The sequence below is a fragment of the Solea solea genome, chromosome 1, assembly GCF_958295425.1.
Source record: "Solea solea chromosome 1, fSolSol10.1, whole genome shotgun sequence".
In the NCBI taxonomy this organism is placed as follows: Eukaryota; Metazoa; Chordata; class Actinopteri; order Pleuronectiformes; family Soleidae; genus Solea; species Solea solea.
The window spans coordinates 31,247,855-31,273,161 of record NC_081134.1 but is presented as its reverse complement, the minus strand read 5'-3'; the positions used below and the strand labels follow the sequence as shown (position 1 = coordinate 31,273,161).

General features: G+C 38.9%; 1 protein-coding gene across 5 annotated transcripts in view; it reads right to left on the bottom strand.

The window, feature by feature from the left end:
* Window positions 1–6,454: 6,454 nt before the first annotated feature.
* The window catches only part of tnk2a (tyrosine kinase, non-receptor, 2a), a 29,311-nt gene continuing 10,458 nt past the window's right edge, over window positions 6,455–25,307 (bottom strand). For 3 of the 5 annotated variants that reach the window (XM_058639164.1, XM_058639181.1, XM_058639198.1), the window contains 14 exons: window positions 24,523–24,669; window positions 23,793–23,887; window positions 22,426–22,620; window positions 21,443–21,534; window positions 20,582–20,626; window positions 20,254–20,498; window positions 19,396–19,599; window positions 17,851–18,476; window positions 16,638–16,785; window positions 16,251–16,346; window positions 15,842–15,969; window positions 11,601–11,718; window positions 10,226–10,310; window positions 8,659–9,662 (listed from right to left, as the gene is read on the bottom strand). In XM_058639164.1, the coding sequence (XP_058495147.1) occupies window positions 11,655–11,718; window positions 15,842–15,969; window positions 16,251–16,346; window positions 16,638–16,785; window positions 17,851–18,476; window positions 19,396–19,599; window positions 20,254–20,498; window positions 20,582–20,626; window positions 21,443–21,534; window positions 22,426–22,620; window positions 23,793–23,887; window positions 24,523–24,669 (2,085 nt within the window). In that variant the 3' untranslated portion in view covers window positions 8,659–9,662; window positions 10,226–10,310; window positions 11,601–11,654. Of the gene's footprint in view, window positions 7,973–8,658; window positions 9,663–10,225; window positions 10,311–11,600; window positions 11,719–12,701; window positions 15,064–15,841; window positions 15,970–16,250; window positions 16,347–16,637; window positions 16,786–17,850; window positions 18,477–19,395; window positions 19,600–20,253; window positions 20,499–20,581; window positions 20,627–21,442; window positions 21,535–22,425; window positions 22,621–23,792; window positions 23,888–24,522; window positions 24,670–25,307 lie in introns of those variants that run through there. The other 2 variants (XM_058639172.1, XM_058639190.1) reach the window with 2 other exon arrangements.

The window sequence follows — 25,307 nt, the reverse complement described above, 5'->3', positions numbered from 1 at the left end:
TGAAAAAGGCTGTTTAACAGAGGTAATTGCTGGCTGTGCGTGTCCTAGGTTCTTTTTTAGAGTGTGGCACATTGGGGGCATCTAAACAACTCTCCACTGACCTAAAAACTAAGATAATTCAGTATCATGAATTAGGAGAAGGGTACAAGAAATTATCAAGAAGGTTTGGACTGTCTGTCTCCACAGTTAGAAATGTAGTGCAGAAATGGAAGGCCACAAGGAAAACCAGGAAAAGCTAATTGGAAGGGTGATGAGCAAAAAGCCTTTACTTTGCATTTGTCACAAGAAGAGTCGCATGAGGTATGCAAAAGCAAATATGGACAAGCCAGAAGCATTTTGGAAAAAAATACTGCTGTCAGATGAGACTAGAGTTATTTGGTCAGAACATGAGGAGCTATGCATAGTGAAAAAACCACACTGAATTCCATGTGAAATTTGGTGGAGGGTCTAGCACATGAATTCCTCTGAGTATCAGCAGATTCTTGACAAGAATGTTCAGGAATCAGTCCCAAACTTGAAGCTACGCTGGGGTTGGATTTTTCAGCAGGACAATGATCCTAAGCACTGTTCAAAATCCACCAAGGAATTCATGCAGAAGCACAAGTACAATCTTCTGGAATGGCCATCCCAGTCCCCAGACCTTAACATCATTGAAAATGTATGGATTGATTTGAAGCATGCTGTCTACGCACAGAAGCCAAGAAACCTGACTGAACTGGAGGCGTTTTGTATGGAAGAATGGGCCAAAAATACCACCTGCCAGACTTCAGGGACTTGTCTGTGGCTATAGGAGGCGTCTACAGGCTGTTCTTGCAGCAAAAGGAGGCTCTATTAAATATTAATGGAATGATTTCTTTGGGATGCCCAAATTTATGCAAATGCCTATTTTTGTTTAAATGCACATAAAAATGTTTCTGTAGGACCAATAAAAATTATTTCACGACTGAGATGTTTCTGTTTCCATTAGGGATAACATATGTTGAATATGATATGAAGTTGCTGCTTCAAAAGCACAGCAACTGATAAACTGATGCAGTGATTTTTCTAAGGGGTGCCCAAATTTTGCATACCACTGTAAATATACGTATACGTATACGTATGTGTATATATATATATATATATATATATATATATATATATATATATATATATATATATATATATATATATATATACACACACACACACACACACACACACACACTCACATACAAACATACTGTTATGTATACATATCACATCAATTTCTCTCCTGGAAATTTTAGTGGGCCGAAGCAAAAACAAACAAATAAAAATCTACTCACTTTTTTATTGCTTACAGATGATTGTACATGATTTGCGCACGCGAGATAAATAAATTCAGGCAGATGGAAATAAGACGTGCCGACAGCCAGATCTCAGGAGACTCACTCCTGGCATTTCTAGGTCAAGAGCGGGTATGAAAAGGTGAGGAAGGATTCATTAGACCCGATCTCCTGCATCGAACATTACCTGAACACGGAGGAGATAACACATCAAAAGGACTTCGGCTGCCTGAAGGTCATGATGTGAATTCAAAAACATCCCAATAAAAATGGGCTATTTTTTTGCTCAGATTACAGCACATGTATTTTTGAACTAAATGAACGGTATTGGTTCACTGTCCATTCAATAACTGTCAGATTTTTTTAATTAAGAATAAGTATTAAGTATATTGACTGGAGTGTAAACACGCGAGAGGTCAACAAGTGGGACAAAAAAAAGGGGTTATCCGACTGGACTGACCGTATCGGGTACTAGAGCGGTCAATTAAATCAATTAAAATTAAGTCATGATCTCAGCCACCTAAACAAAGGGGGCATCGATGATTTAAGCCAGAGTCACGTTGCAGCTAATCAAGACACCGACATCCGCAGATAAAAAATAACACAACACAACTCCGAAAGTACCTATGTGCATATATGTTGCATTCCTGGCAAGAAACAAGAAAGCTGTTTATAAGCCGTGTTATGTACCTTAAAAAACAGTTTAACGTCAAAGCGTCAGAAACCACAACGTTACTCGGAGGCGGTATTAAGGATTTAAGTATTCTAATTAATGCATTATCACAGCCTGCAGCCTGCTGACAGTAAGAAGTAACTTTAAATGAAGTTAAAGAGATGGGACGAGGACGTAGTAACTAGACTGAGATGGGGGAGTGGGGGGGGGGGGGGGGGGGGGGCTTTTGTAGATCGGCTGTCGGGGGAAAACACCCAGATAGTGTTTTTGTTTTTCACCTCACAATTAAATCAGTTTGGCCATTCTTTAAGGTTTAATGCAACTGGTCTATGTGCAAGAATATTGAGTAACGGAAACTTTTCTTTTCATATGGATGGAAGCGTTATACCTTTCTGTGTACATCCTGGTGAAAATTTGTACTATTATTATTTGAAGACCTAAAACGATGTTACAAAGTGCCACAAAGGTGCTGCTCTGTGTAGAAAATGAACCGACACAACAAATCTCAGAGGATAAAAAAACGAAATAGTTAACTGTGTGTGGTATAAATTAAGATGTAATTTCTGCTTTTTATCAGAAATCCAGCATCTGGTATTTGCAGTTAAACACAATAGCCACTAGATGTCAGTCATTTTCTGTGACTTGTCTTACTTTTAGTTTTAATATTCCCTTGTGACTGAAAGTTAATGTTAATGTTGAAATTGTAGCAATCGTGGCATAACACTTACGGTCACAGACTGTGTAGTCTAACAATGGCAGAGCTGTCTGTGTTTGGTAAACTCTGCAAGACATGGTTAGATGTAGCTCATAACGGATATTTACAGATAGCTAGGACCAACGACTGTAGGTTCCGAGGAAAAGTCGGAATAATAACTAAAATACAGCAACAACAGACCACAAACCATGAGTTTAACTGAACATTTACGGTTGTCATACACAGATAACAAATAACAATAACACAATAAAACTATTTTTTTTTTAATTTTTGTAAGATCTTCCTGGAGTGCCTGGATTATATTCTGAGATTTTACGGTGTATAGTTGGGCCTTTTTAGGGTTCAGTGTTTGGTTGTCTTTAATTCATTTACATTAACCAGCAATCCCACTACAGCAACACAACCCTCCCTTTATTTCACCAATTTGGCATACAGTGTACCTCAATACAAACTGGAAATACACAGATCAATGTGTCTCACTAGCTGTGAGTAATCAGTCCAATTGTGATTTATTTTACTGCTTTTTGCAGTAAAAATAAAGAACATTTTGTCCTACCACAGTCAAGATGCATCAATCTCTGGTCCTTGTCTTAGATGTGTAGCTTCTGAGTGGCTCGCCATCTTCGTTGATGATCAACTATTGACTCACTGAAACCTTGCCTGTTGTAAAATACAAACCAGTGTTTTCAAAGGTCAAATATATAAACAGTAGATGAAACAAGGATTACATCGTGAATATCAAGCATTTTGTTTTAAGAAACTTTATAAATCTCCCATGTCACGAAAACCTATATCCAGACACTTATTTTTTTGCTCTACCCATTTTATGGAGTTGATAATTAGCATATTCATAATTTTTCTTCACAATTAAAAACGTGTATTGCTGTGAATACACATAATGTGGATGAGAGACGCAAACCATACTTGCTGTTAAATAAATGTTTAAGTTAAGCACTTTTATTACTGTACGGATACATTTGATCAGATGGAGAGGAACAAAGTCTTGGCCAAAAATAAATCCCCTCAGCATTACATGTCTGTTGGCTGCACTGATGTTTAGATACATTGGTTGACCTCTATTTATTATACTGACTTAATACAACAATTAATAGAACAATAACAGAATTTGGGAAAGGTGAAACTTCTTCATCAGTGTGTACACACCTTTGCCTCTATATGAGCCATAGTTTGTAGAGATAAACACTTTTTATTGAACTATTATTGATTGTGCTCCATTAACTTTTGCCCTGCTGGTGGTTAATTGAGGTTATATTTCGGCATAATTTACGTAATAAATGAATTGTGCAAAGTAAACAAAACTCTACTGTGGTTTGCCTGTGCGGCTAATCGAGATAGGACACAGGCTAACACCGGCTAGCACCATACATCTGTTAAGTGCGACCTTTTAACACGCCGGTTTCATAAATACCCTCAGCGTCATACCACATAAATAATTAACAGCCAATCGCTGGTCAATTTACGGCGTTCAAAACAAAAACTCTAGTGTGGTTTGACAAATCGGTGTCTTGTAAGTAACTGAACAAGATGGCGGACCGGCTAACGTCCGTTAGCAACAGCTACCACAACATGCCAGAAGTGACTTCAGGTTCTCCCCCGACACTCACCCGATGCTTGTTTGGAGTAAACATGGATAAAATCCAGAAAGGAACACACGAGGCATCCAAAATAGTCCAAAACTTCCGAAAATAAAAACGCATAAACTCCTCAAATTCCCCCATTATGTCCATGTTCAATTAACTTCGTTGTCTAGCAGCCGCACACCTGCAGCTGCTTCTTAAAGGAGCCATACAGTAAAACAAAAACAATGCTAATAAAACTAGTGTTATATGAAAGTTTTCCATACTGATATTTCATTTGTTGACATACCTACGGTTAAAAAACGAATGTGTTAGTTTTAACCACTGATGACCATGAGCGTGTCACATGATCAGGGACATGCTACCAGCCAGAATAGTTGGAGCAAGTGGAGAATCCAGAGAACAGCAGCGACTTTGTTAACATCTGTGGGGCGTTCTTTATTCAGTTGCTTACAGTGTATGGTTTCTTTGACCTCTGGGGGTATCAAAAACACAGTCTTAGTGTCTTTAAAGTCCTTTTGGGAATGAAACAAGTCTTAAAATGTACAATAGGCAGGATTGTTTTCACCTTCACTATTCATAAATTCAAAATACATTTCCAGCACAATGGAAATCAAGTGATCTGAGGGAGCACGAGACATTTTTGCACCTCCTCTGGGCGCTCTGTCCCGCTGCATAGGATGACCAATCACAGGGAAGTCGCTTAGATATAGATAGATAGATAGATAGATAGATAGATAGATAGATAGATATGCAGTTTAATGGGGACATATGCATCACAAAAAAACTAAAAAAATTGATCCGTCAAAAGGTGTCAACAGGAAGTTGCAGTCTACCTTGTAAAACTGTATTCAAAAGCAAGATATTAATGGTGTTTTGCGTGTGTGTTTGCTCCATAAAAGTTTGAATCCCGATCTTGTCTGTCTGAGCACATTTGCTAATTGGGCTGAACAGTAACAGCAGGAACTTCTGTCTATTTAAAGCAGTTTGTGACGCGTCAGTATCTACAGCTGAGGTGTCCATTCATGAGGTGAACGCTGCTTCTTTTATTTTATTTTTGTCCCCTGAAAATTACGAGAAAATGTTCATTAAAATGAGACAAATGGATAATATGCAGCGTTTTACCTCATAATTAATACACAAGTAAGAATGATGATAAGGTCAGAAGGCGCATGTGGACTTATTCATCTATATTTCTTTAATGTATGCGACGTGTATGGTTAAGGGAATTAACGGCTGACAGCAGGAGCAACGAATATATCTAACACGCAACAAGACAACACGCAATTAAAATCAGTGTTCAGTGCTGTGCTGCAGATGCTGTCATTTCAACCATCTGCTACGCCGGAGTCTTCACGTCTGCGAAATCACCTCAAGGCAAAATGTCAGCTGCGGCCAAAAGACGGGATTAACAAACCTCCTGCCTCCAGGAGACAAGGTTGCTTTGATCCATCAAAGGACAAGGATGGAGAATGCACTTTTCCCCCTCCGTTTGCATATAATTTCCATTTCTGTAGACTTTAAGAATCGCCCGCCTCACAGTTATGGCAATAAGTCATTCATAAGGTTGTTGGAATTCCGGGAAAATCTACTTTCATCACAGAGACTCAACATTTTAAAATGTAATCATAAATATTTACTGACCAATGCCTTAAATTGGATAATTGCACTTGAAGATCTCAGTAAACACATACACCACACCTCTTGACTGACGTTAAACCACAAAAGTGCATGTTTTTTTACAGCTTTCGAGAATTAAGTCAAGAAAAAAGTCATGATATTACAATTTAATGGCAAAAATTGGCTGCTTAATGCGGTTTTATTTATTTTTTTCTTTCTTTCAAATTACACTACATATGGCCCTAATACTCCGTACATCTAGGACGTACGTATTTCCTTCACTAATAGAAACATTAAAATGTTTGCAGGGTCTCCTCATCCTTGCAGCATGACTTTTAATTAAAGTACAAATAAAAGAAAAAGAAAAAAAAGACCAAAGACATTTTTCATTACAGAGATCAAAAAAAGAAAAGCTTCAGGTTCCATCTGGATGATCTTCTTGCCGTCAGACCAATGAAGTCATGATTGAACAGGAGAGCAAAGAAAGGACGCCACATTAATATCCTTCCATGAAAGTTTATTTTTATTTTTGATGAACTCTCAGATGAAACAGGCGACACATGAATGAACGAGATGGAAGGACATGAAAGAGAAAGTCTTGTTTATTCTCTCTCTCTGTCCGTTGGTCCTTCCTTCCGTTCTGTCGAGAGACTCACTGCAGGGCCACGGGGTGACTGGCTGAGTTTGAAAAGCATCAAATATCCATTTATCCACATCATTACACACATCTGCCATCACACACACACACACACTGCAGCCTGGTATATGTGAAAGATAAGCAGAAACATTTTATGCATTTCTTTATTTTGCAATATCAGATTTCATGAAATACTCATGTTAACACAAAACGAAGCTTTACAATTTTTTATTTTTAAACCAACATCAGTCCTCATCATACATATCAAATATTATCAAATTTTAAATTTTTAAGACTTTGTCACGGAACATCAAAAAGAGTGTTTTGAATGGGTTTCAATGAGGACATTTTTGGGTGTAAGGTGTGTTAGTGTGAGTATTTTAGTTAACGTTGTTTACGATTGCCTAAATAATTAAAGCATTTTTTTTTTAACAATATGCGTGAAAAAAGGATAAAAACATATTCTAGAAATTAAAACACAAAAACACAAAAAATGGTGTCTCCGTGACGTGTTTAAGAGTTAAAAGATGAGTAATTTACGTTTTTGGTGACTTCATTTTGGTCCCCCTAAGTCCCCATGATGTGACTGTAAACAGATTTAGGTCCCCACAACATAAGGACTACCAGGCACACACACACACACACAGGTTTGTGCAGCTATTCTTGTTAGGACACCGATGTTGACTTTCATTCATTTCGCTAACAATCAATCCCACTTCCCCAGAGGTGGGGTTCTGCCTCATTAGGACCAGGTTTTGGTTCTTCATGAGGACGACAAACTGGTCAGTGTTTACACCAGAAGAAAAAGAAAACACACACTGTTCTGTCTCCACTCTCCAGTGTCCAGCATGACCTCATGACCTCTGGCGGATGGCATGATGCAGCGTTGGCATGTGATCACAGAAGAGTGTGACTCTGTTGCTCAGGGGGAAAAGTGCTGTCACTTTCAATAAAGACGAGCGCTTATTAATAATAAAGCCAGGTATTTAGGGTGTAACCTTGAAACGTCTTTAATGAATCCAAGATATGTGGACTTTTAGTTACTTACTAACGCAAATCCTTCTCCTTTCATCAGCCTGACCATATGGATCATAAATGATTGAAAATAATGGCAATATTCATGGAAAATATATATATTTTTTTATCTGATTTAAAGTTTCTTCTGCCCAAAGTTGTAGAAATAAAATATATGTATAAATAAATAAAAAAGAATCTTACTTGAATCTGAGACTGAGATACACGTCATCCTGGATTTAATTGGTGAATATCGTTGGCACATTTTTCTTTCCTTGTCCGTTCTCCAAACCTTCACTCTTTGTCTTGTCAAGTGACAAATCACCGTGGCTATGCATTTGTTTGTTGTACGAGTTCAGGGGGGGGGGCTCCGATGCCAAAACATTAGTTCCACCTGCCACATGTTCTGACCTGGAAAAAAACACCCAGGAGCGAGCGATGAGAAATGAATGAGGTGAAGGATATTCAGCTGCAACATGAAAGCACCAGTAAATGTTGCAAAATGATCACAAATTTTACCTTTAAATATTTAAATATTTATTTAAACTACAGTCAAATTACTTCACACAGTGTCTGCGTTTCTCAGTGTGGCCGTGTTTAGATCTTGTGTCGCCCGGTGACATTGATTTTTGTGGAATCAACCTTTAAAGGTGACATTGAATGCTTGTATCGCACATATATGTTAGTTATTGAGGTCTACTTACATAAATGTACTTGTTTTATGGTTAAAAACCTCCTAATCGGTGCAAACGAGCCGATCAAAATATCTCCTCACTGACGCTCTCGTCAGCCGCGCTGTTTCAGAACCAAAATCACACCCCCAGAACAAGAGCTTTCCCACTGTCCTGTGATTGGCCAGGTACCTGGAAGTGACGTAATTGTTGGGCCAGCTCTCAGATACACAGCTCCCCCTCTGGCACAGTGGATGCTCTGCATCTCAGCAGCTACAACAAGAGTAGTTCTTCTTCTTCTGCGGTTGAATGTACGCAACCGGATGTGCCCGGACTAGTGCCCGCACCAGGAGGCGCTACGGTGGTGAGAGGAGTGGTGAGGATTTCTGATGACAACATCAACCTACAGAAGTGCCGATCCGCTTCGCAGAGCCCAGGAAAACAATAAAACCCTATTTTCTCAGCAGTGGCTGAACTGTTTGTTCTGAAACGTTAGGGTTTCATAAACGAGGTGATGACGCAGATACACACACAAACGCAGCGTTAATTGGAGCTTCCGGTCTTTGAGGCCTTTAAGAAAAACTGCTAGTCATATGAAAGTGAAAACAACACACAGGGTTAGACGACAACCATAACAATGTTTTTATGAAAGAAAATTGTCTGTGTAGGTTGGAAATTGTGGGCAGGAGAAGAGTTCGTGTAGAGATTTGTGATTATTTTCATGCCACTCTAGCGGCGCAATACACTCAAAAAAAAGTACAAAACTTAAACTGCGATTGTTTAAAAACTAGGTATTAAAACTTTGATTTAGTTGAGAAAAGTATCAAGTCTTGTGACCCGTTTAAAGTTTCCACCACGTCTCTATGTTAAAGTATGACGACACTGTGAGGCTCCAAAGTGAGCTGGGTTGTGATCTTTTTTCTGACCGTTTCCCATTCATGTGTATGTGGAAATTCTTTGCAGTTTTTTGCAATTTTTGTCGCCATGGTTACTGGAAACGCTTATGAAAGTCAAAGCACACCATTCTCGATCAAACCGCACGTTTTGATATGGTATGTGTGGGGTTTTTAGGCACCAAAGAGTTATGTACTGCAGCTTTAACACACACACAGTGAAGGCTCATGGGAAGAACTGGGGCTTAAAATCATGACGAGCAGAGACTTAAGAGAGATTTCCCACTTGCCCTGACTTCATTTTACTACAGCAGGTTCATGGAGGTCAGCGTCTCGTCCCTGTTGACCTGTCAGTGCAGTGATTGAGCTGAGGGTGAATTATTCTGTCAGTCATAGCCACTCATGAGGATCTTTGTGTGAATAAGTAACGAGACAGGAGTGTCAGAGAAATCCTTAACGGGAGGGGGGATTAAGGAAAAAGTAGGAGTCCTCCCCGAGGACACAGAACAGGGACATGGTTTCACTCTCATCTTCTACCTGAAGGAAAAGAAACAGGCAGATGTTTCACTCTGGTGCGCACAAGAAAGTATCTCGTGCGCACCAGAAACGTTTAATTTTTTTTTTTTTTCGATGTCCCTTTAGGGACATAGTAATAATGGCACACTAGATGAGAAAAAAATTTCAAAGTGGCACTCCATGTCACAAAGGTTGCCAACCCCTGCTCTATACTATAGACTATACTACTCTATATTATACTGTACTATACTATTCTACACTACTCTATACTATACTACTCTATACTGCACTACAGACTATACTACACTATACTATAGACTATACTACTCTATATTATACTGTACTATACTATTCTACACTACTCTATACTATACTACACTATACTATAGACTATACTACTCTATATTATACTGTACTATACTATTCTACACTACTCTATACTATACTACTCTATACTATACTATACTATACTGCACTACAGACTATACTATACTATAGACTATACTACTCTATCGCCGTATGTCAGCGGAGACCCTCCTGTAGAGGATAAAGTGGTAGAAGATGGATGGATAGATTATACGTACTACAGCTTTAAAGCAGCAGTGAGTCAGTGAAGCGTGTGTTTGTCTCACAGTGATGTGACTCCGAGTCCTCCAGGTTCTCGTGGGACTGCGAGTTTGAAAGGTGACAGAAACACCAGGTGAGTGACTTTTGGATGAGGAGGTGTTTTTTTTTTTCTTCACCCTGAAGAGAAACGTTGATGTGTTTGTGTTTGTGTGAACGAGTGCATTCATGAGAAGCCTTTTACTTCTCACACCTTTTCTTTTTTTCCTCCATTTATCTCTCCACAGGGGGAAACACATTTTCCTCTCACTTTGACCCAATCGATTATGACCCAGGCCAAGGATGAGTCACTCAAAACTCTCTCACTCTCCTTTTCTCCGTCTCTCCTTTGGCTTAAAACATTGGCATCATGATCATCCGTCCATTCTCAGATGAATCCAGACAGGTCAAGTTGTTTTAAATCTCCATCGGCGTGAAGAAGAATAATAAGAATAATCAATAATCCAAATTAAAGTAAGAAGGGTGTAGCTGCTTCTGAGCATCTCATACGATGTGTGAACACGTTTGCACAAACTTATTTCTACTACAAAAGTCAAACATCTGCACCTGCTGAAGTCGACAGAATCTTAAGAATACATTTGTCTCCTTTCTCCTGCTGTTCTGCCTAGAAACTGACGATTGTGCCACTCGATGTCGCCCCCCCACACCAAACCCCATAGAGAAAATCATTGGTTTTAACGTCACAGGAGCTGTTGATCCATCGTTTGCTGTTTGTGATGACTTCAAATGTGTGACTTTGTGATTTCGGCGTATGAAATCTTTAACTCTGCATTAACCTCAGTGACGCAAACCTGACCACACGAGGCAGCAGTGAACCAGCAGCTCCTGTGACGCCATGACTTAAAAACACTCATTTTCTCTATGGGGTTTGGTGTGGGAGAGTGAGCAAGTGGACAAACTGCATTATCCGCCGCCGGAAACCACGAGACAAAGGGATAAACGTGCTCTTTAAATAACTTAAGCTACACATATAACCGGAGAAAAGCTGGTTTAAATCCACTTTAAATCAGCTAATTTAATAAGGATGATTTGTGTGAAGACACCTGTCGTAAATCATTTCATAGAAAGTGGCCGACAGAGAGAAACTCAAATCTAATGATGGCATTTTCTGGATCATTTGACTCCGCGTTCGTCTCTTTGTCCAAATAAAAGTGATATCATTCATTTTCTTAATGGACTAATGAGATTACACACGTGTGATCGTGTATGTTTTGCATCTAACTCACTTAATTTCACTCAAAAATGTCAGTTTTTACACTAATTCGTCGGACATTGTTGCCAGACTGTTTGGCAGCAACAACAACAACAATAAACACACAAAACAAACATAATTACATGGTTCCAGGTTAAGCGTCAGTGAAGCTCGTCATTTCAGTTTCTCTCGCTGACTCACTGGACTGAACCAAAGAGCAGGTTACCCTCAACAGAAGGACATGGACGTCCGCTCAGACGTCTTCATGTGGGGACAGACACAAAAGAGACATGTGACACTACTAATCCTTGACCTCAGACGTCACTTTCACTCTCTATCTCTACATTTGTCTCACGAGCTGAACACATTTTCTCACTAGTCACTTATTTTCATCAAATAGTGGCACTACTCTCAACCCGAAGAGTCACTACAAGTGACTCACTAGGGGCACCAAAATCCTAACTAGTAAGGATTTTGACAGACTAGTGGTCTTCTAGTCCAAATTAGTAAAGGTTTAACATCTTCCTAGTTGACAAGCAAGCTATGAAATCTTTAGTTAACCTGTTAACCGACAGCTAGTGCAAACCAAGAAACAGATATGTGAATTTTGTACCGCTTTTCTGACATAAAAACTGGTCCTAATGAGGCAGAACATTAATTTCTGAGGAACTGGTTAAGTTTAGGCCCTTAACTTTAGGGCTATGACTTAAATTTTGTTTAGGGTTACGAATCAGTTTTTTGGGGGGTTTTTTAGGCTGTCCAAATGAACGGAAGTCAATGCAATGTTCTCAGAAAAATAGCCACACAAACCTGTTTGTGTGTGTGTGTGTGCGTGTCAGTGAAGGTGTCAGAGTGCTTAGTGCTGTAACAGTGAAGTGCAGCGTGAGCATCCAGGAGGAAACATGTCTGCTGAATCACTTAACACCGTGTGTGTGTGTGTGTGTGTGTACTTAAATCTTTGTGAGGACATAAAAAAATATATAAAAAATCTCATTGTCCACAGGAAGAGAGGACATTTTTGCCTCATCTACACATCCTGTGACATCTTAAAATGTCTATTTATGGGTTAAGACCTGGTTTTAAGAGTTAATTTTAGGTTTTAATGTTAGTGATGGCTAAGGTAAGAATAAGGGGTTTAGGGCAGGATTAGAAAATTACAAACTCAGTTGGGTCTAAACTAATATTTATTCTCTTATATGTCAACAACAAAATGTTGAGTATGAAGAAGAACAACAATGCCTCTGTTTTGTAATTATTATTTTTTAAATTTTGACTTTATTTGACTGTTTTATCTTCAAACACTCCGCTTCCAACAAGTTGCATTTCTCTTGGAATGTTGAAAACAAACAAACATAAACATCACAATCTGTTATTCTGTGCAAATGATCAATTTTGCATAAGAGATGATTTTAACATTTGTTCAAAAAACATTTATGACATAAATAAACAGAGACTCAAATATCTTTATATATAAAAAAAACAGATTTTAAAACAGGACACGTTTAGAAGCTATCCAGAAGATTATTAGTGCCACATGTGAAAAGATTCTCTAAAAGAAAACAGCATGAATTCTGAGATTAAAGAATTCTAAGATTAAAGAAAAAGTCAGAATTCTGAGATTAAAGTAAAATACAGAATTCTGAGATTAACATAAAAGTCAAAACTCTAAGATCAAAGTAACAATCTAAATTCTGAGAATAGAGTCAAAGTTAGAATTCTGAGATTAAAGTAAAAGTCATAATTCTGAGATTAAATTAAAGGTCAGTATTTTGAGAGTCAAAATTATCAAATAAAAAAATTCTGAGATGAAAGTAAAAGTCAGAATTCTGAGATGAAAGTAAAAGTAAAAATTCTGAGATTAAAGAATCTTCTTTACATGTGGCACTAATAATCTTCCATAAAAAGCTGCTCTAACTATACAATATAATTAAATTAATGTCGCGTAAAAGAGAAGAAAAAGAGATCTGCGGCTTCATAAAAGCCAAAATAGCTGCAACACATGGACATTTTCTTTTCTTCTTTCTTTTAGCTGCTGATTATTTTCCAGAGTCTTTAGATGAAGTTGCTGATTTTTGAAAACGGCAGCGAGAAGCTCACAAACATAGCAGGAGTCAACTTATCTGAGCTAACGACGCTTCGCGCGTGACTATATGATTAACGGCAGCAATTTACATGGCGGGAGATGATTTAACAGCAGTCACATACTGTAATATCTAATAAATACCCTGTATTTATGAGGAGACGCTCAATGTCTTATTTATGACAAGATCTTTTTTTGTGACGAGGATCACAACGTCCATTAAAAGACACAAATGATAACCTTAAAAATACTATTTGGATTCATCGCTAGAGCTGACTATTGGACTTCAATGCTTTTGTGACCGTCAGGGTTTCCACACCTTGGTTGACACCATATTCAAGGATTTTCAAGAACTATCCAGGACCAGTTCCCTCAAATTCAAGGACTGAATGTGCTTACACAGATTAAGATGAGGAGGGCAAGTTGTAAGAGCTTGTCTTCATCCATGGCGTCCACTTTTATTGATTACGCTCTGCATGTGGACAACTTCTCATCCTTGGGATCTTGGTTAAAGTCAGTATTTGTAATTTTCTTTGGTTCCAGGAATTTTCTAATTTGGAAACTTTCCAACGCAGTTAACAGATATTTAGGAGAAATTAAAATTTAACTTTGGGAACTTAAATGTAGTTATGGACTATCTCAGACCGATTACCTCAAATTCAAGGACTTTCCAGGACCAATTCCATAAAATATATTCATATAAGATATGAACAGAATCGTGGACAAAGGGCAGCCCTGGCAGAGTCCAACCCTTACCGGGAACAGGTCTGGGTTGGGAACTGCTGGCCATGCGAACCAGACTCCAGGAACCAGTACCCCCCATTTAGTAAATTTGGTATCAGGGAAACGTATCGTTAAGGAATCTGTATTGAAAGTCAAGATATCGATAACGTATCGTTATCGTTATCGTATCGTGTCTTAATCAATACCCAGCACTAGCTTTACAATTAGCTAAATCCTCTTCTGACCAGCAGTTTGCAAATGTATCCGCGTGTCGACTCACTCGGTAAAGTGCGATATACAATACAGCGTCTTATCTGTACATTTTCATTGTTCGCTGTCCCTGATTTTATGTTTCGTCATTGCTAGCGCAAAAGGCATGGACATTTACAGTGTTTTTTTACGTAAACATAAATTAGCATTATCTGCTAAGATTTAGCAGTAAGCAGTTAGCCATTAGCAGACAAAAAAACACCCCCAAAATCCTCACAACATATGTCAGATAATTGTTACGAAAAACATAAATAGCGACATTTCAAGTAAATATTTGGACTTGTTCAACAAGCTGCACTGTTAGCATGCATGTGTATGTGTATGTGTGTGTGGCGCAGGTAGTAGCAGGTTATTCACAGTACGATGTTTTTTTTTTTGTGAGGCACAATTTCTCCGTTTAGGGGGAAAAAAAGCATCACTATTATGCGATTTGTCTTTGAAGTGATGAGTTGTTCCAGTAGTTTAGCTTTAAGTGCGTTGATTTGTTCGTCAATTTGCTCTTCAGTGTGTGTCCATGAGGGAGACATCATTTCCTGAGATACAGAGACAAATGCAATGTATGGTTATTAGCAAATCTGTGATAAAACCGCTATATAATAGCTAATAGTGAAAAAGGGAAATTTGGAATCTTAATTACACAAACAAAATAATAAATATAAATAAAATAATTACTTATATAAAATAAAACGGAGCGGTCCTTAACTCGAACCCTGAGGCACACCACATTTAATTTGGTGACATAAGACAAACACAATGTATGGTTATTAGCAAATCTGGGATATACTAAATGCTAAATAGGTGAAATTACGATTTTTTTTTATCCAGAATTTCAGCTAATAGTGAAAGTGAAAGAGGAAAAGTTTTGAATATCGTACAACTGCTACTCAATTGCACAAATGTCTAAAGAAGAAATAAACTACAGAGAAACTTAAAAACATTAACATCAAAACAACAAGAATTATATTAGAACAGCAGTGATAAATGAAGCCATGTCTACCACTAACGTAACCCTAAGGTGCGTTAAAAAACAAGGTAAGAGTGGTCCTAAACTGGAACCCTGAGACACAACGTGATTAATTTGGTTAATACATCATTATCATTGTCATAATAATTCATAATAATGTGAAATTATGTATTTTGGTGGTGATAAGGATTCAGATTTTGGTTGGGGGAGTATATATTGACACTCAGCCATGACAGTGGTTTCACCAGTGTTTCCCAAATTCTCCCAAAACTTTATTCTATTTTCCACTTGTTCCATTGCCCATCCTCGGTCATGCAGTGAATAATCTTTATGAATCTTTTCTGCACCTGTTCTGATGGGGTCCGTATGTATCCAGCATGACGGTGCTGGACTGTTCCAGGTTCCAGTGGCAGCGCTGCAGCAGCTCCTCACACTCGATTCTGGACCTCAGCCCCAAACGGAACAACTGCTCCACCTACAGTCCACATGCAGAAAGTCAGGTGTCAGGTCTGTGTTTTTACTCTTCTATAAAACACTGTAAACACACACACACAGTGTTTAAATTTTTTGATGTAATTACCACAAAATTCAATTCTTGTCAGCTTGTGTGTCAAATAATTTCAATGAAAGCTCATTTTAATTGGAATTTCCATTGAATGGATAAAAATGAATGAAATGAATAATGAACAAAAATAAAAATGATGATAAATAAGAGGATAAACATCTTGATGTGGACAGAATATTAGATTAATGTACCTTCAAATGGTTTATGGCCTGAGGAATCTTCCAGGTGTGAGTCTGCAGAGCATGTTTACACTCCTCTAGTGTGACGCCATGTACTGCTCCTTGTACCTGTATTTAGAAAATTGACAACAATTCAAACAAGTAGAAAATAAACAAACTAAAAGCACATTTATAAAAGGAAAAACAGCTCCAGATAAGCTCAATAAAAGCCCTTTTTGGTAAACAGTGATCATCAAACAGCTGAAAATATATCCAAGTTTTCTCCTTCTTTAAGTTTCACTTAATTGAATATAAAAAAGACCCAAAATAACGTAAAAGTTTAGCTTGGACTCTCATGTACACACTGTGATAACATTAGTTAATTATTTATTTATCTAAATGTAAGTCGGTCAGTGTTACCTGTGTGATGCTGTGCTCCTGTTGCATGCTGGGAACTGTTGCAGTTCGCCCGTTGTTGTTGTTGTAAGAGGAATTTGGTTTGGCGCCCCCTGGCTGCTGCTGCTGCTGCATTATGGGTTTGACCGCTGCCATGTTGGCCGCTCCGTATCTGATCAGAGAAAAGTCACAGATACAAAATAAATATAAAACTTACTGTCAAGTTATAATATATTTAAATGTGAGTAAATGTTTAAAAACATTAATTTTACAACTGTTATTGGCCAGTGGCATCTTGGTTAAAATCAACTCAATCATTATGATAAAGCTAAGCTAGCATGAGAATATTTTTGTGTAGTTCGATCCCAGATGGCCAATCAATCATACCAGATATAAAAAAAAAAAGTCAGTTGCTGCTTAAATACATGAATGAATGTAAAAAATGTAAAAAAGGAATCAAAACCTACCTTTTTAGAAAAGCTAATTTTTTTTTAAGTTATAAATCTTAAAAGTTTAAAATGGTTTCACAAACAACTGTGATTGGTTAGTGGTTAGTGGCCAATCTTCATGATAAAACCAAGCTAGCATGAGATTAGATCTTTTTGTGTAGCATGCAGCATTTTAAAAACTGGCCAAATAATTTAAAAAGTCACTTTTGCTGCTTAATTACATAAATGAATGAATGAATGAATGAATGAATGAATGAACGAACAAGAAATCAAGAGAAAGAGATAATGACAGTTAAGGTGTCAAAACAAAAGTGGTCCTGGAGTTGAACCTTGAGTTACACCATATTTAATTTTGTGAAATATACAGTTTAAAAACATAATTAATCTATGAACTACTGTTTATAGTGACATGACAGGATGATAATACTAAATAAATAAATATTTCACATATTATCAACACATCAGCATTGTATGTTGTAAGATTTTGTTTTATTGAAGTGCTAAGTTTGTTCGCAAAAGATAAAAAAAGAGCCACATTTAACTATATAACTAAGATATTATATACAAATCTAAACATCTTAAATGGGTTAGAGTTAAATTTAGGACAATATTCGCATTAAAATCTTTAAAAACAATGTTTCCAATTATTTATTATTCCATTATGTTAACATGTATTTTATGAGCTAATCCATAAACAATATTAATATTTCATTATTAAAGACAGAAATCATAAAAAAAATGGGATTGTCTGTGAAATAGTGTGGAAAATGTGAGGAATAGTAACTTACCGCTCCAGAAACGCTGGTCTCTCCGGCAGAGGGGCGGGGGGAGAGCTCTGGGAGCTGTCAATTAACGTCGTCATGCCACGCCCCTCACGAAAGGAGAGCGGCTCGAGTAAGGAGCCGGAGCAGTAGGAGGAGCCTGGCGGTGCAAGGCGTGAAGGCGGAGAAGAAGAGGTCAGGAGGGGGCCCAGCAGTCCTGATGCCCGGCGTGGTGAGACAGAGAGGGGAGGGGGTGGGAGGACCACAGGTGAGGAGGAGGGGGGTGGTACCACCAGTGGGAGGGGAGAGGAAGAGCGGGAGCCCGGCTGAGAGAAGGCGTGGTCCCTCGGTGGAATCTGAGGGGGCGTGTTCTCCTCGTCGCCCAGGGAGATGGAGCTGGAGCGAGCGTGCGGCTGGCTGGCACGGGCGGAGAGGTTGTGTTTGGAGGGGCGCAGCGGGGGGGCGGGGCTACGAGGGGGCAGCACCGGCCGCTCCTGGAAGAAGGAGTTAGATGTGGAGGTGGACGACGGGGAGGGGGAGGGGGGAGGTAGGTAGATCTGTCTGTGGGGGCTCACAGGGGCCAGAGCTATAGGCAGCGGGGAGGAGGGCAGCGAGCGGCCGGTCGCCATGGGAACCTGCAGTTTCACCATCACCTACATCATCGCACAGAGAGAGATAGAGACGGGGACTTTAACTCGGAGTGAAAACTGACACTAAAATCACTCGAAAACAACTTTTAATTTTAAATGTCTACATAGATAACACTAACCGGCCACTTCATTAGGTACACCTGTTCAAACGATTTCAAATGTTCAAATCAGTCACAGAGCGACATTTAGGCAACTAGACGTGATCAAGACGACCTGGTGATTATTCCATAGTGTATTTTATAATAAAATAAACACATATCTTTCACTTTTTTAAAGTACGAGATATAAAGGATTATATTAAACCAGTATGCAAATACAAAAACCTTCCATTTTTAAGCTGTGACTGTTGCAGAGTAACATGATGTTTCAAGGTGATTTGTGGCCTTTTTTGCTCATTATTTGGAATAAAATAGAAAGAATAGGAGAGAGAAAAAAGTGTTGTTACAAAAGCCTGACATTTTTCTTTTAGGAGAAGTACATGCACTGCAATAACAGGATTACTGTTTGTAAAACATCAGGCATTTTATTAGGCACACCTCTTCAACTGGACATTAATGCAAGTATCTCATCAGCCAATCACATGACGGCAACTCCAACACATATAGGCAAAAAGACGTAGTTGAGAAGACCCGTTGAAGTTCAAAAGGTTATTTAAGTGACTTTTGCCCTGATATATGGCAAAATATCTAGTAAGCAGCAAATATGCTGCAAATATGCTGCAAAATGTGTGTGTATGTGTAAAAATGCCTTGTTGATGCCAGAAATTGAAGGAGACTGACCAGACTGGTTCGAAGTGATAGAAAGTCAACGGTAACTTCAAACGGTGAAAAATATGGGCTACAGCAGTGGACGATGACATCAGGTGTGTGTCTGGTGTACCTAATAAAGTGGCTGTTGAGTGTACGTGTCTCTCTCTCTCTACCTCTCTCTGCAGTTCTTGGAAGAGGTCGGCCGACTGCGACTCGTTCCTGCCCGTGAGAGGAACCCCCGGCGCGGCTGCAGTCTCCTCGCTCAGCCCCCTGTTGATGGACTTCACCTCCTGGTCCTCTGACTGGTCGTCGAGCTCCACGGCAACCTCGTCGTAAGCCGGCTGAGGGAGGGGCCAGTCCAAGATGGAGGGCGTGTCCTGAGGAGTAGACAGTAGGTATGACAAAAGAGACGAGAGAGATTTACCACGTTTCAAGTGTCTATAACTGGGAGTAACTAAGTACAGATGTGAGGGAGCTGTCCTTCACTTGAGTTTAGGGCTGTTTTTATGATTAAAACAAGCTTTTTTGATTTTTGTTTAGCTTCTTAAATATGAATATATGTTCTTAACTAGTTTCTTTGCTCCGGATAACAAAGAATATAAGAGAATCATTTTGGTTTGTGGACAAAACAGAACATTTCGAGGTTTTTGGGAAACACTGATCGCCATTTTCTTACATTTTTTGGAAATGACTCATCGAATATTCAAAATAAAAAATCAAGATTAAAAGATTTTTCTCTGTAACACCTGAAAAGTCAGTGTTCTCATTCAGGTTTGTTCACAAAATCCAAGAAAAAGATGCCAATTGTGATATGTTTGTAAATGGAGGGGGAACTAGGGTGGCCTCACATCCCAGAAAAGGATGTTGGTCAGTTTTTGTGTTATTTTGTCGTTCTAAAACACAAAATGGACGTTCTAGACAAGGCCCTTGTCTTCAGTACATATAAAATGCTTATTCTAAAGTTACAATAAACCCTTAAATATTACGCACAGAACCTTTAAAAGACCTGAAATGTGAGTAAACATATGCACCTTCAGTGTGTCCTCATCCGGCTGCTGCGTCTCGGTTAGTGGCGACGGCGTGGTCGAGCTGAAGCTGTCGTCGGTGAAGTCGATGAGCGACACCTCACTCCTGGCTGAGCGCACGCCGGGCCCCTCCCACGGGCGGAGCTTAAGACCTAGGGACACTCCCAGCCTCTTCAGGCCCGAGGAGGAGGAGGCGGCGGTGGCGTCCTCGACGTCGTCGTAATCGTCCATCACAGAGTCGTAGAACGGTTCTGTGGAGTCGGAAAAATCACATCACTGTGTGTTTACGCGACAGATTCTCTGTGTTCTGTGAGAAATGGTGTAAAGAACTCACTCTTCAGCAGCACGGCAGGCTGAGGTGGACGAGGTGGAGGTTGCTCTGATGGAGAAAGTTGTTCATGTTACTAACATTTTCAATTCATATAATTTTTTTTACATTTTTATAACCCCAGGCAAGCGTACTTTGCAATGGTTTCTGAAAAGCTGAAAAGTTGCACGTCAAAAACAACGTGTGGGTATTATGGTAATTTCACTCGCGTCTTTGTCACCAGAGAAGAGAGAGTTGCCTGTACATACAGTGGTTTCAATTTTTTGGGCAGTTTTTGGACATTGAGACAAAAACTCAAACAAAAGTTCTTTTGAATATGTTTTACACTGTCTATATTTCAAATTTAACCCACAAAAATCTAGCGTTGGTGTACAACTACAGTGTTTTTTCTGGGAGTTGGGACAAACTCACAAACAAAGTATCTACCGTTGTTTCTAGTCGTTTTAGACCGTTTACGAACGTCTGAAGCTGTTAACACATTTGCGCTCATGAGTCGTTTCAAAGACATAATTCTCCAATTGTGTTCTCCCAAAAAGAAGAAAAAAACAGCCCAAACATGACTCAGCTAAAATGCTTTTGCTGACGATTTACAATTTACATTTTTACAATCTGTGCAGAGTGAAGCATGCAATATATAGTATGAGTTTTGGGGTGTATCGGATTTTACATTTTTATCTGTCCGATCGGACTGATACCGATTCCCCTAGTTTTTTCTCAATAAAAAGTTTTGTTTTTCTTCCATTTTATTTTAACATGCATTGAAAGTTATTCTGGAAAAAATACTTTTATGGTTAAAATAAGCAAAATAAAAAAGTTAGGTGTTAAAAGGTTAAATAAAATTTGTATTAAATGTGTAGATGAGCTTACTCTTGGCACGGTTGGGGAGTTTGGTCGGTCTCGCGTTGCCGGCCTCCATCCCGAGGACGTCGGGTGGATCCATGGGGTTCCCCAAATACAGACTAAAGAGGAGAGGAACAGTTAATCTCAGTGAAAAAAGGGCTGCAATCAACCATTAGTCAATTACTAAATCAACTGCCAACTATTTTGACAATCGATTAATCGTTTTGAGTACATTTACATTCAAGTTCTTCCTCAAGTGTGAATATTTTCTAGTTTCTTTGCTCCATAAAAGAAAGAAAACATCTTTTTAAATTTTTTTTTCTAATTTCCAGATAAAGTTGGGAGTTTGGGAAACACTGATGAACATCTTCTGACATAAACTAGCTCAATAATCAAGAAAATAATCAACAGATTATCCAATTATGAAAATAATCATTAGTTGCAGCCTTATATTCAGTTACATTATTAATTTAAATTTAACTACTGTAACAGACACTTGTGAAATTCTCACTCAGGCTCATTGTCACTGAGCTCAGGTTCAGAGGGAAAGGAGCACTACTGCCACCAAGTGGAGAGTAACAATACAACCGTCTTTAGCAACACACTTTTTGAGAAAAATAAAGAAACTCTAAATGTGATCATTTCTTCCTACATCCTCAGAAAATGATATCCACATCCGTCTTTCACTTTTTGAGTTAAGCTGCACACAAAAAAGGGCAACAGGATTTAGTAAAAAACAAACAGTTGTTTTGTTGCCTTGTTATGTTAAAAAGATCAGAATATCAGATAATGCTGACCTGCCCTGTAGCAAATTATCACTTATTGTATTTTCTCTAACACAAGAGAATTAAAAATACTAACACATCATAAATCTGAGTTTGCTTAGGGGCAAAAAGCTGTTTTGGCCCCTGGCATTCGTGGCTCAGGCCCTAATTAACCCTTGAATAAAAAGTTAATCTGTTAATCATATCATGTTAAATGAATGTACGTGTTGTGGACTCTGTATTAACCTGTCTATGCGATCTGCAAACCCCCAGCTCCGGTGAGGATCCGTGTCCCCGTGTCCCGTGTGGATGAAGGAGTGTTTAAGCGGTCGGCTGATGTCCTGGGCGGACAGGCCGGCGACCGCCGTCACCACGTGACGGGGAAACTGACCGACACGCAGCGTCCGCCTGTTCTGACCTCGCCACCAGTAATGCTCGGCCCTGAAAAAACACAAACACACACAAACTTCATATTCTCTCATACTTTTCTAACAATAAATGTATTTTTCCTGAGTGAAACTAACGGTCACATGAGTAACCGACTACGAGGAAATCATGTGACGGATCATTTACCCACGATATTTCTTTCACGAGGCGGTAATTACAGGAATTTTTCCACAATGTGAATAATCCAGTGTCCACAACGGATGCTTTTGTTGTCCAATAAGAGCGACTTTAACGATTTAACTCATTCATCTTTTTTTCTGGAGAAAGTAAAAAGTCGACCAATGTGTGTGTGTGTGTGGTGTTTTCTGTCTTTAGAAATGCACAAAATTGCTTACATTTGTTTAAATGCTTTTAGTTGTTGCGTGTAAATGGAATCTGTGACAGTTGAGGTTGTTTTTTTATGTATTTTATACAATTTACCTGTATGAAGTGCTATATACACATTAAGATTGACTGATTGATTGATAAACCTTTTTTGTTTGGTTTTGTTTCTGTGAAGCTCTTATTCATTCATTCATTCATTCATTCAAAAATGTTGTATAAACTGTGGTGGGCCAAGCCTTTATGGGGCCCTAACACTTTAAATTCCATCAATTATAGTTGTGTCACTCTTTTTTTTAACCTAAGAGATTCAAAAGTGGCCTTTTAATAATTTGTACTTTCATCTTTTAAAGTGTGGTGATAGTGAACATCATTGAAATGAAAAACAACAAGTCAACCGGTTAAATGAGTCAAAAAGTTTTAGATGTTTTTAAGATTCTAAGAAAACCAAAAATGTGTTAACACATCACATAAATGAATCAGTTTAGTTAGGATTTGCTCTTGGGCTCCCCTTACAGTTGGTAACTTGTATTGTTTATGTTATGCAGTATGTCGCGGTGATGCGTGCGATTTGTCGATGTGCTCACGTCGCAGCATTTCAAACAATAAAATTCAAACAAAATAACATTGAACATGTTTTTCATCTGTGTTGTAAAAGCAGAATTTTGTAAATTTTGGAAACCCTGACTTTCATTGCGCCAAGGCAGGCGATGGCAGAGCTGCTCTGGCATTGACAAGGCTGTCGTTCACGCCGTTGTATGACCATGAAAATGATGAAATTCTTTGTCATTTCCTAATCCTACTGTACAGCTTGTATGCTTTAGTTGTAGTTGTCTCACACCGACCTTCCCTCGATGATGGTGATGACGTCGTTCATCTTAATGGGCAGCTTGTCGTCCTCCTCAAAGTCCTGCAGCGCTCTCATGTCCGTGGGCACCGTCTGCAGAGAAAGAAATGAGCACAGAGTGAGCAGCGGAGCCACGTGGTTGCCACGGGTTACGCTACTACGTGTGCATGTGGTTCGTTAAAGCTGTGATTGTAGGTTTTGGTGTAGGTATTTAGGGGCTGCGTTTTTTTCGACCATGAGTGAGATTGTTGTATTGTTGAGTAAATAATTTCAGTTTGTAACAGCAGAAAAATGTGGTTGGCTGTCAAATCAATGCCAACAGCAGATATTATGGGCTATTTCTTACAATTTGAAGCATGGTATAATGTGTTTCAGGGTGGCCGGGTGTTAAATTTCTTTTAATTTATTCAATATTTCTAATATTTCGGGTGCATCACTTCATTTACTTAATTTATTTTCCTTTTTATGTAATAATTAATAAATGATGGTGTTCAATTTGTCGTTTAAAGGCTCTTCAAGGGGTTGGATATCTGAAATTCTAATATTGACATTTGTCCGCGGTTCTGTAACAAATGTAAGACAAAAAAGACAAACATTTTCTGTCAAACTACTATTTTTAAAGTCACAGTTCACTGCAGTGTTCCCATGGACGTATTCTCTGGGAGTTTCACGACTCGCACGTCTTTATCTAGCTTTAGTTTAGGCTATAACTCGTGTTGTTGTTGTACCTCGAGGAGGAAGTCTCTGAGGGCGATGAAGGTCGGCCTGTCGTCGGGTTTGGGGCTCCAGCACTGCAGCATGACGTTGTAGACGTCCTGAGGACAGTCCTCTGGTTTGCACAACCTCTCAGCCTCCACGTCAACCTTGTGGAGGATCTGGAAGGAGGAAACGAAAAACATAATGTAGTAGCCAGTTGTCGCAAAAACAACAACGTGTGTATCTGTCACTTTACTCATTTGTTTTTATAATGTATAATACATAACAGTCAGTCAGTCAGTCATCATCTACCGCTTTATCCTCCACCAGAGGGTCGCGGGGGGTGCTGTGCCAATCTCAGCTACATCGGGCGATAGGCGGGGTACAACCTGGACAGTTCGCCAGTCCATCGCAGGGCCACACACAGATAGAGACAAACAACCATTCACTCTCACACTCACTCCTATGGTCAATTTAGAGTGTTCAATTTACCTATCCCCACATTGCATGTTTTTGGACTGTGGGAGGAAGCCGGAGAACCCGGAGAGAACCCACGCACACACGGGGAGAACATGCAAACTCCATGCATAATACATAACATAATTTACAAAAATGAGACTGAGAAAAAGCACTTTGAACTTGGTTTAGTTATTTGATTACATTAAGGATTTATTCCAGTCTTTTTAAATTTCTCTCCAAAAGTCGTGTTTCTCTCTGATGTTTCCAAAACTGCTGGAAAACAGAGAAACCCCTTAAAGTTGTATTTCAAGAATGGTTGATGATACCGATGAAATGTTTGCAAGCGTCAGGAGGCTTT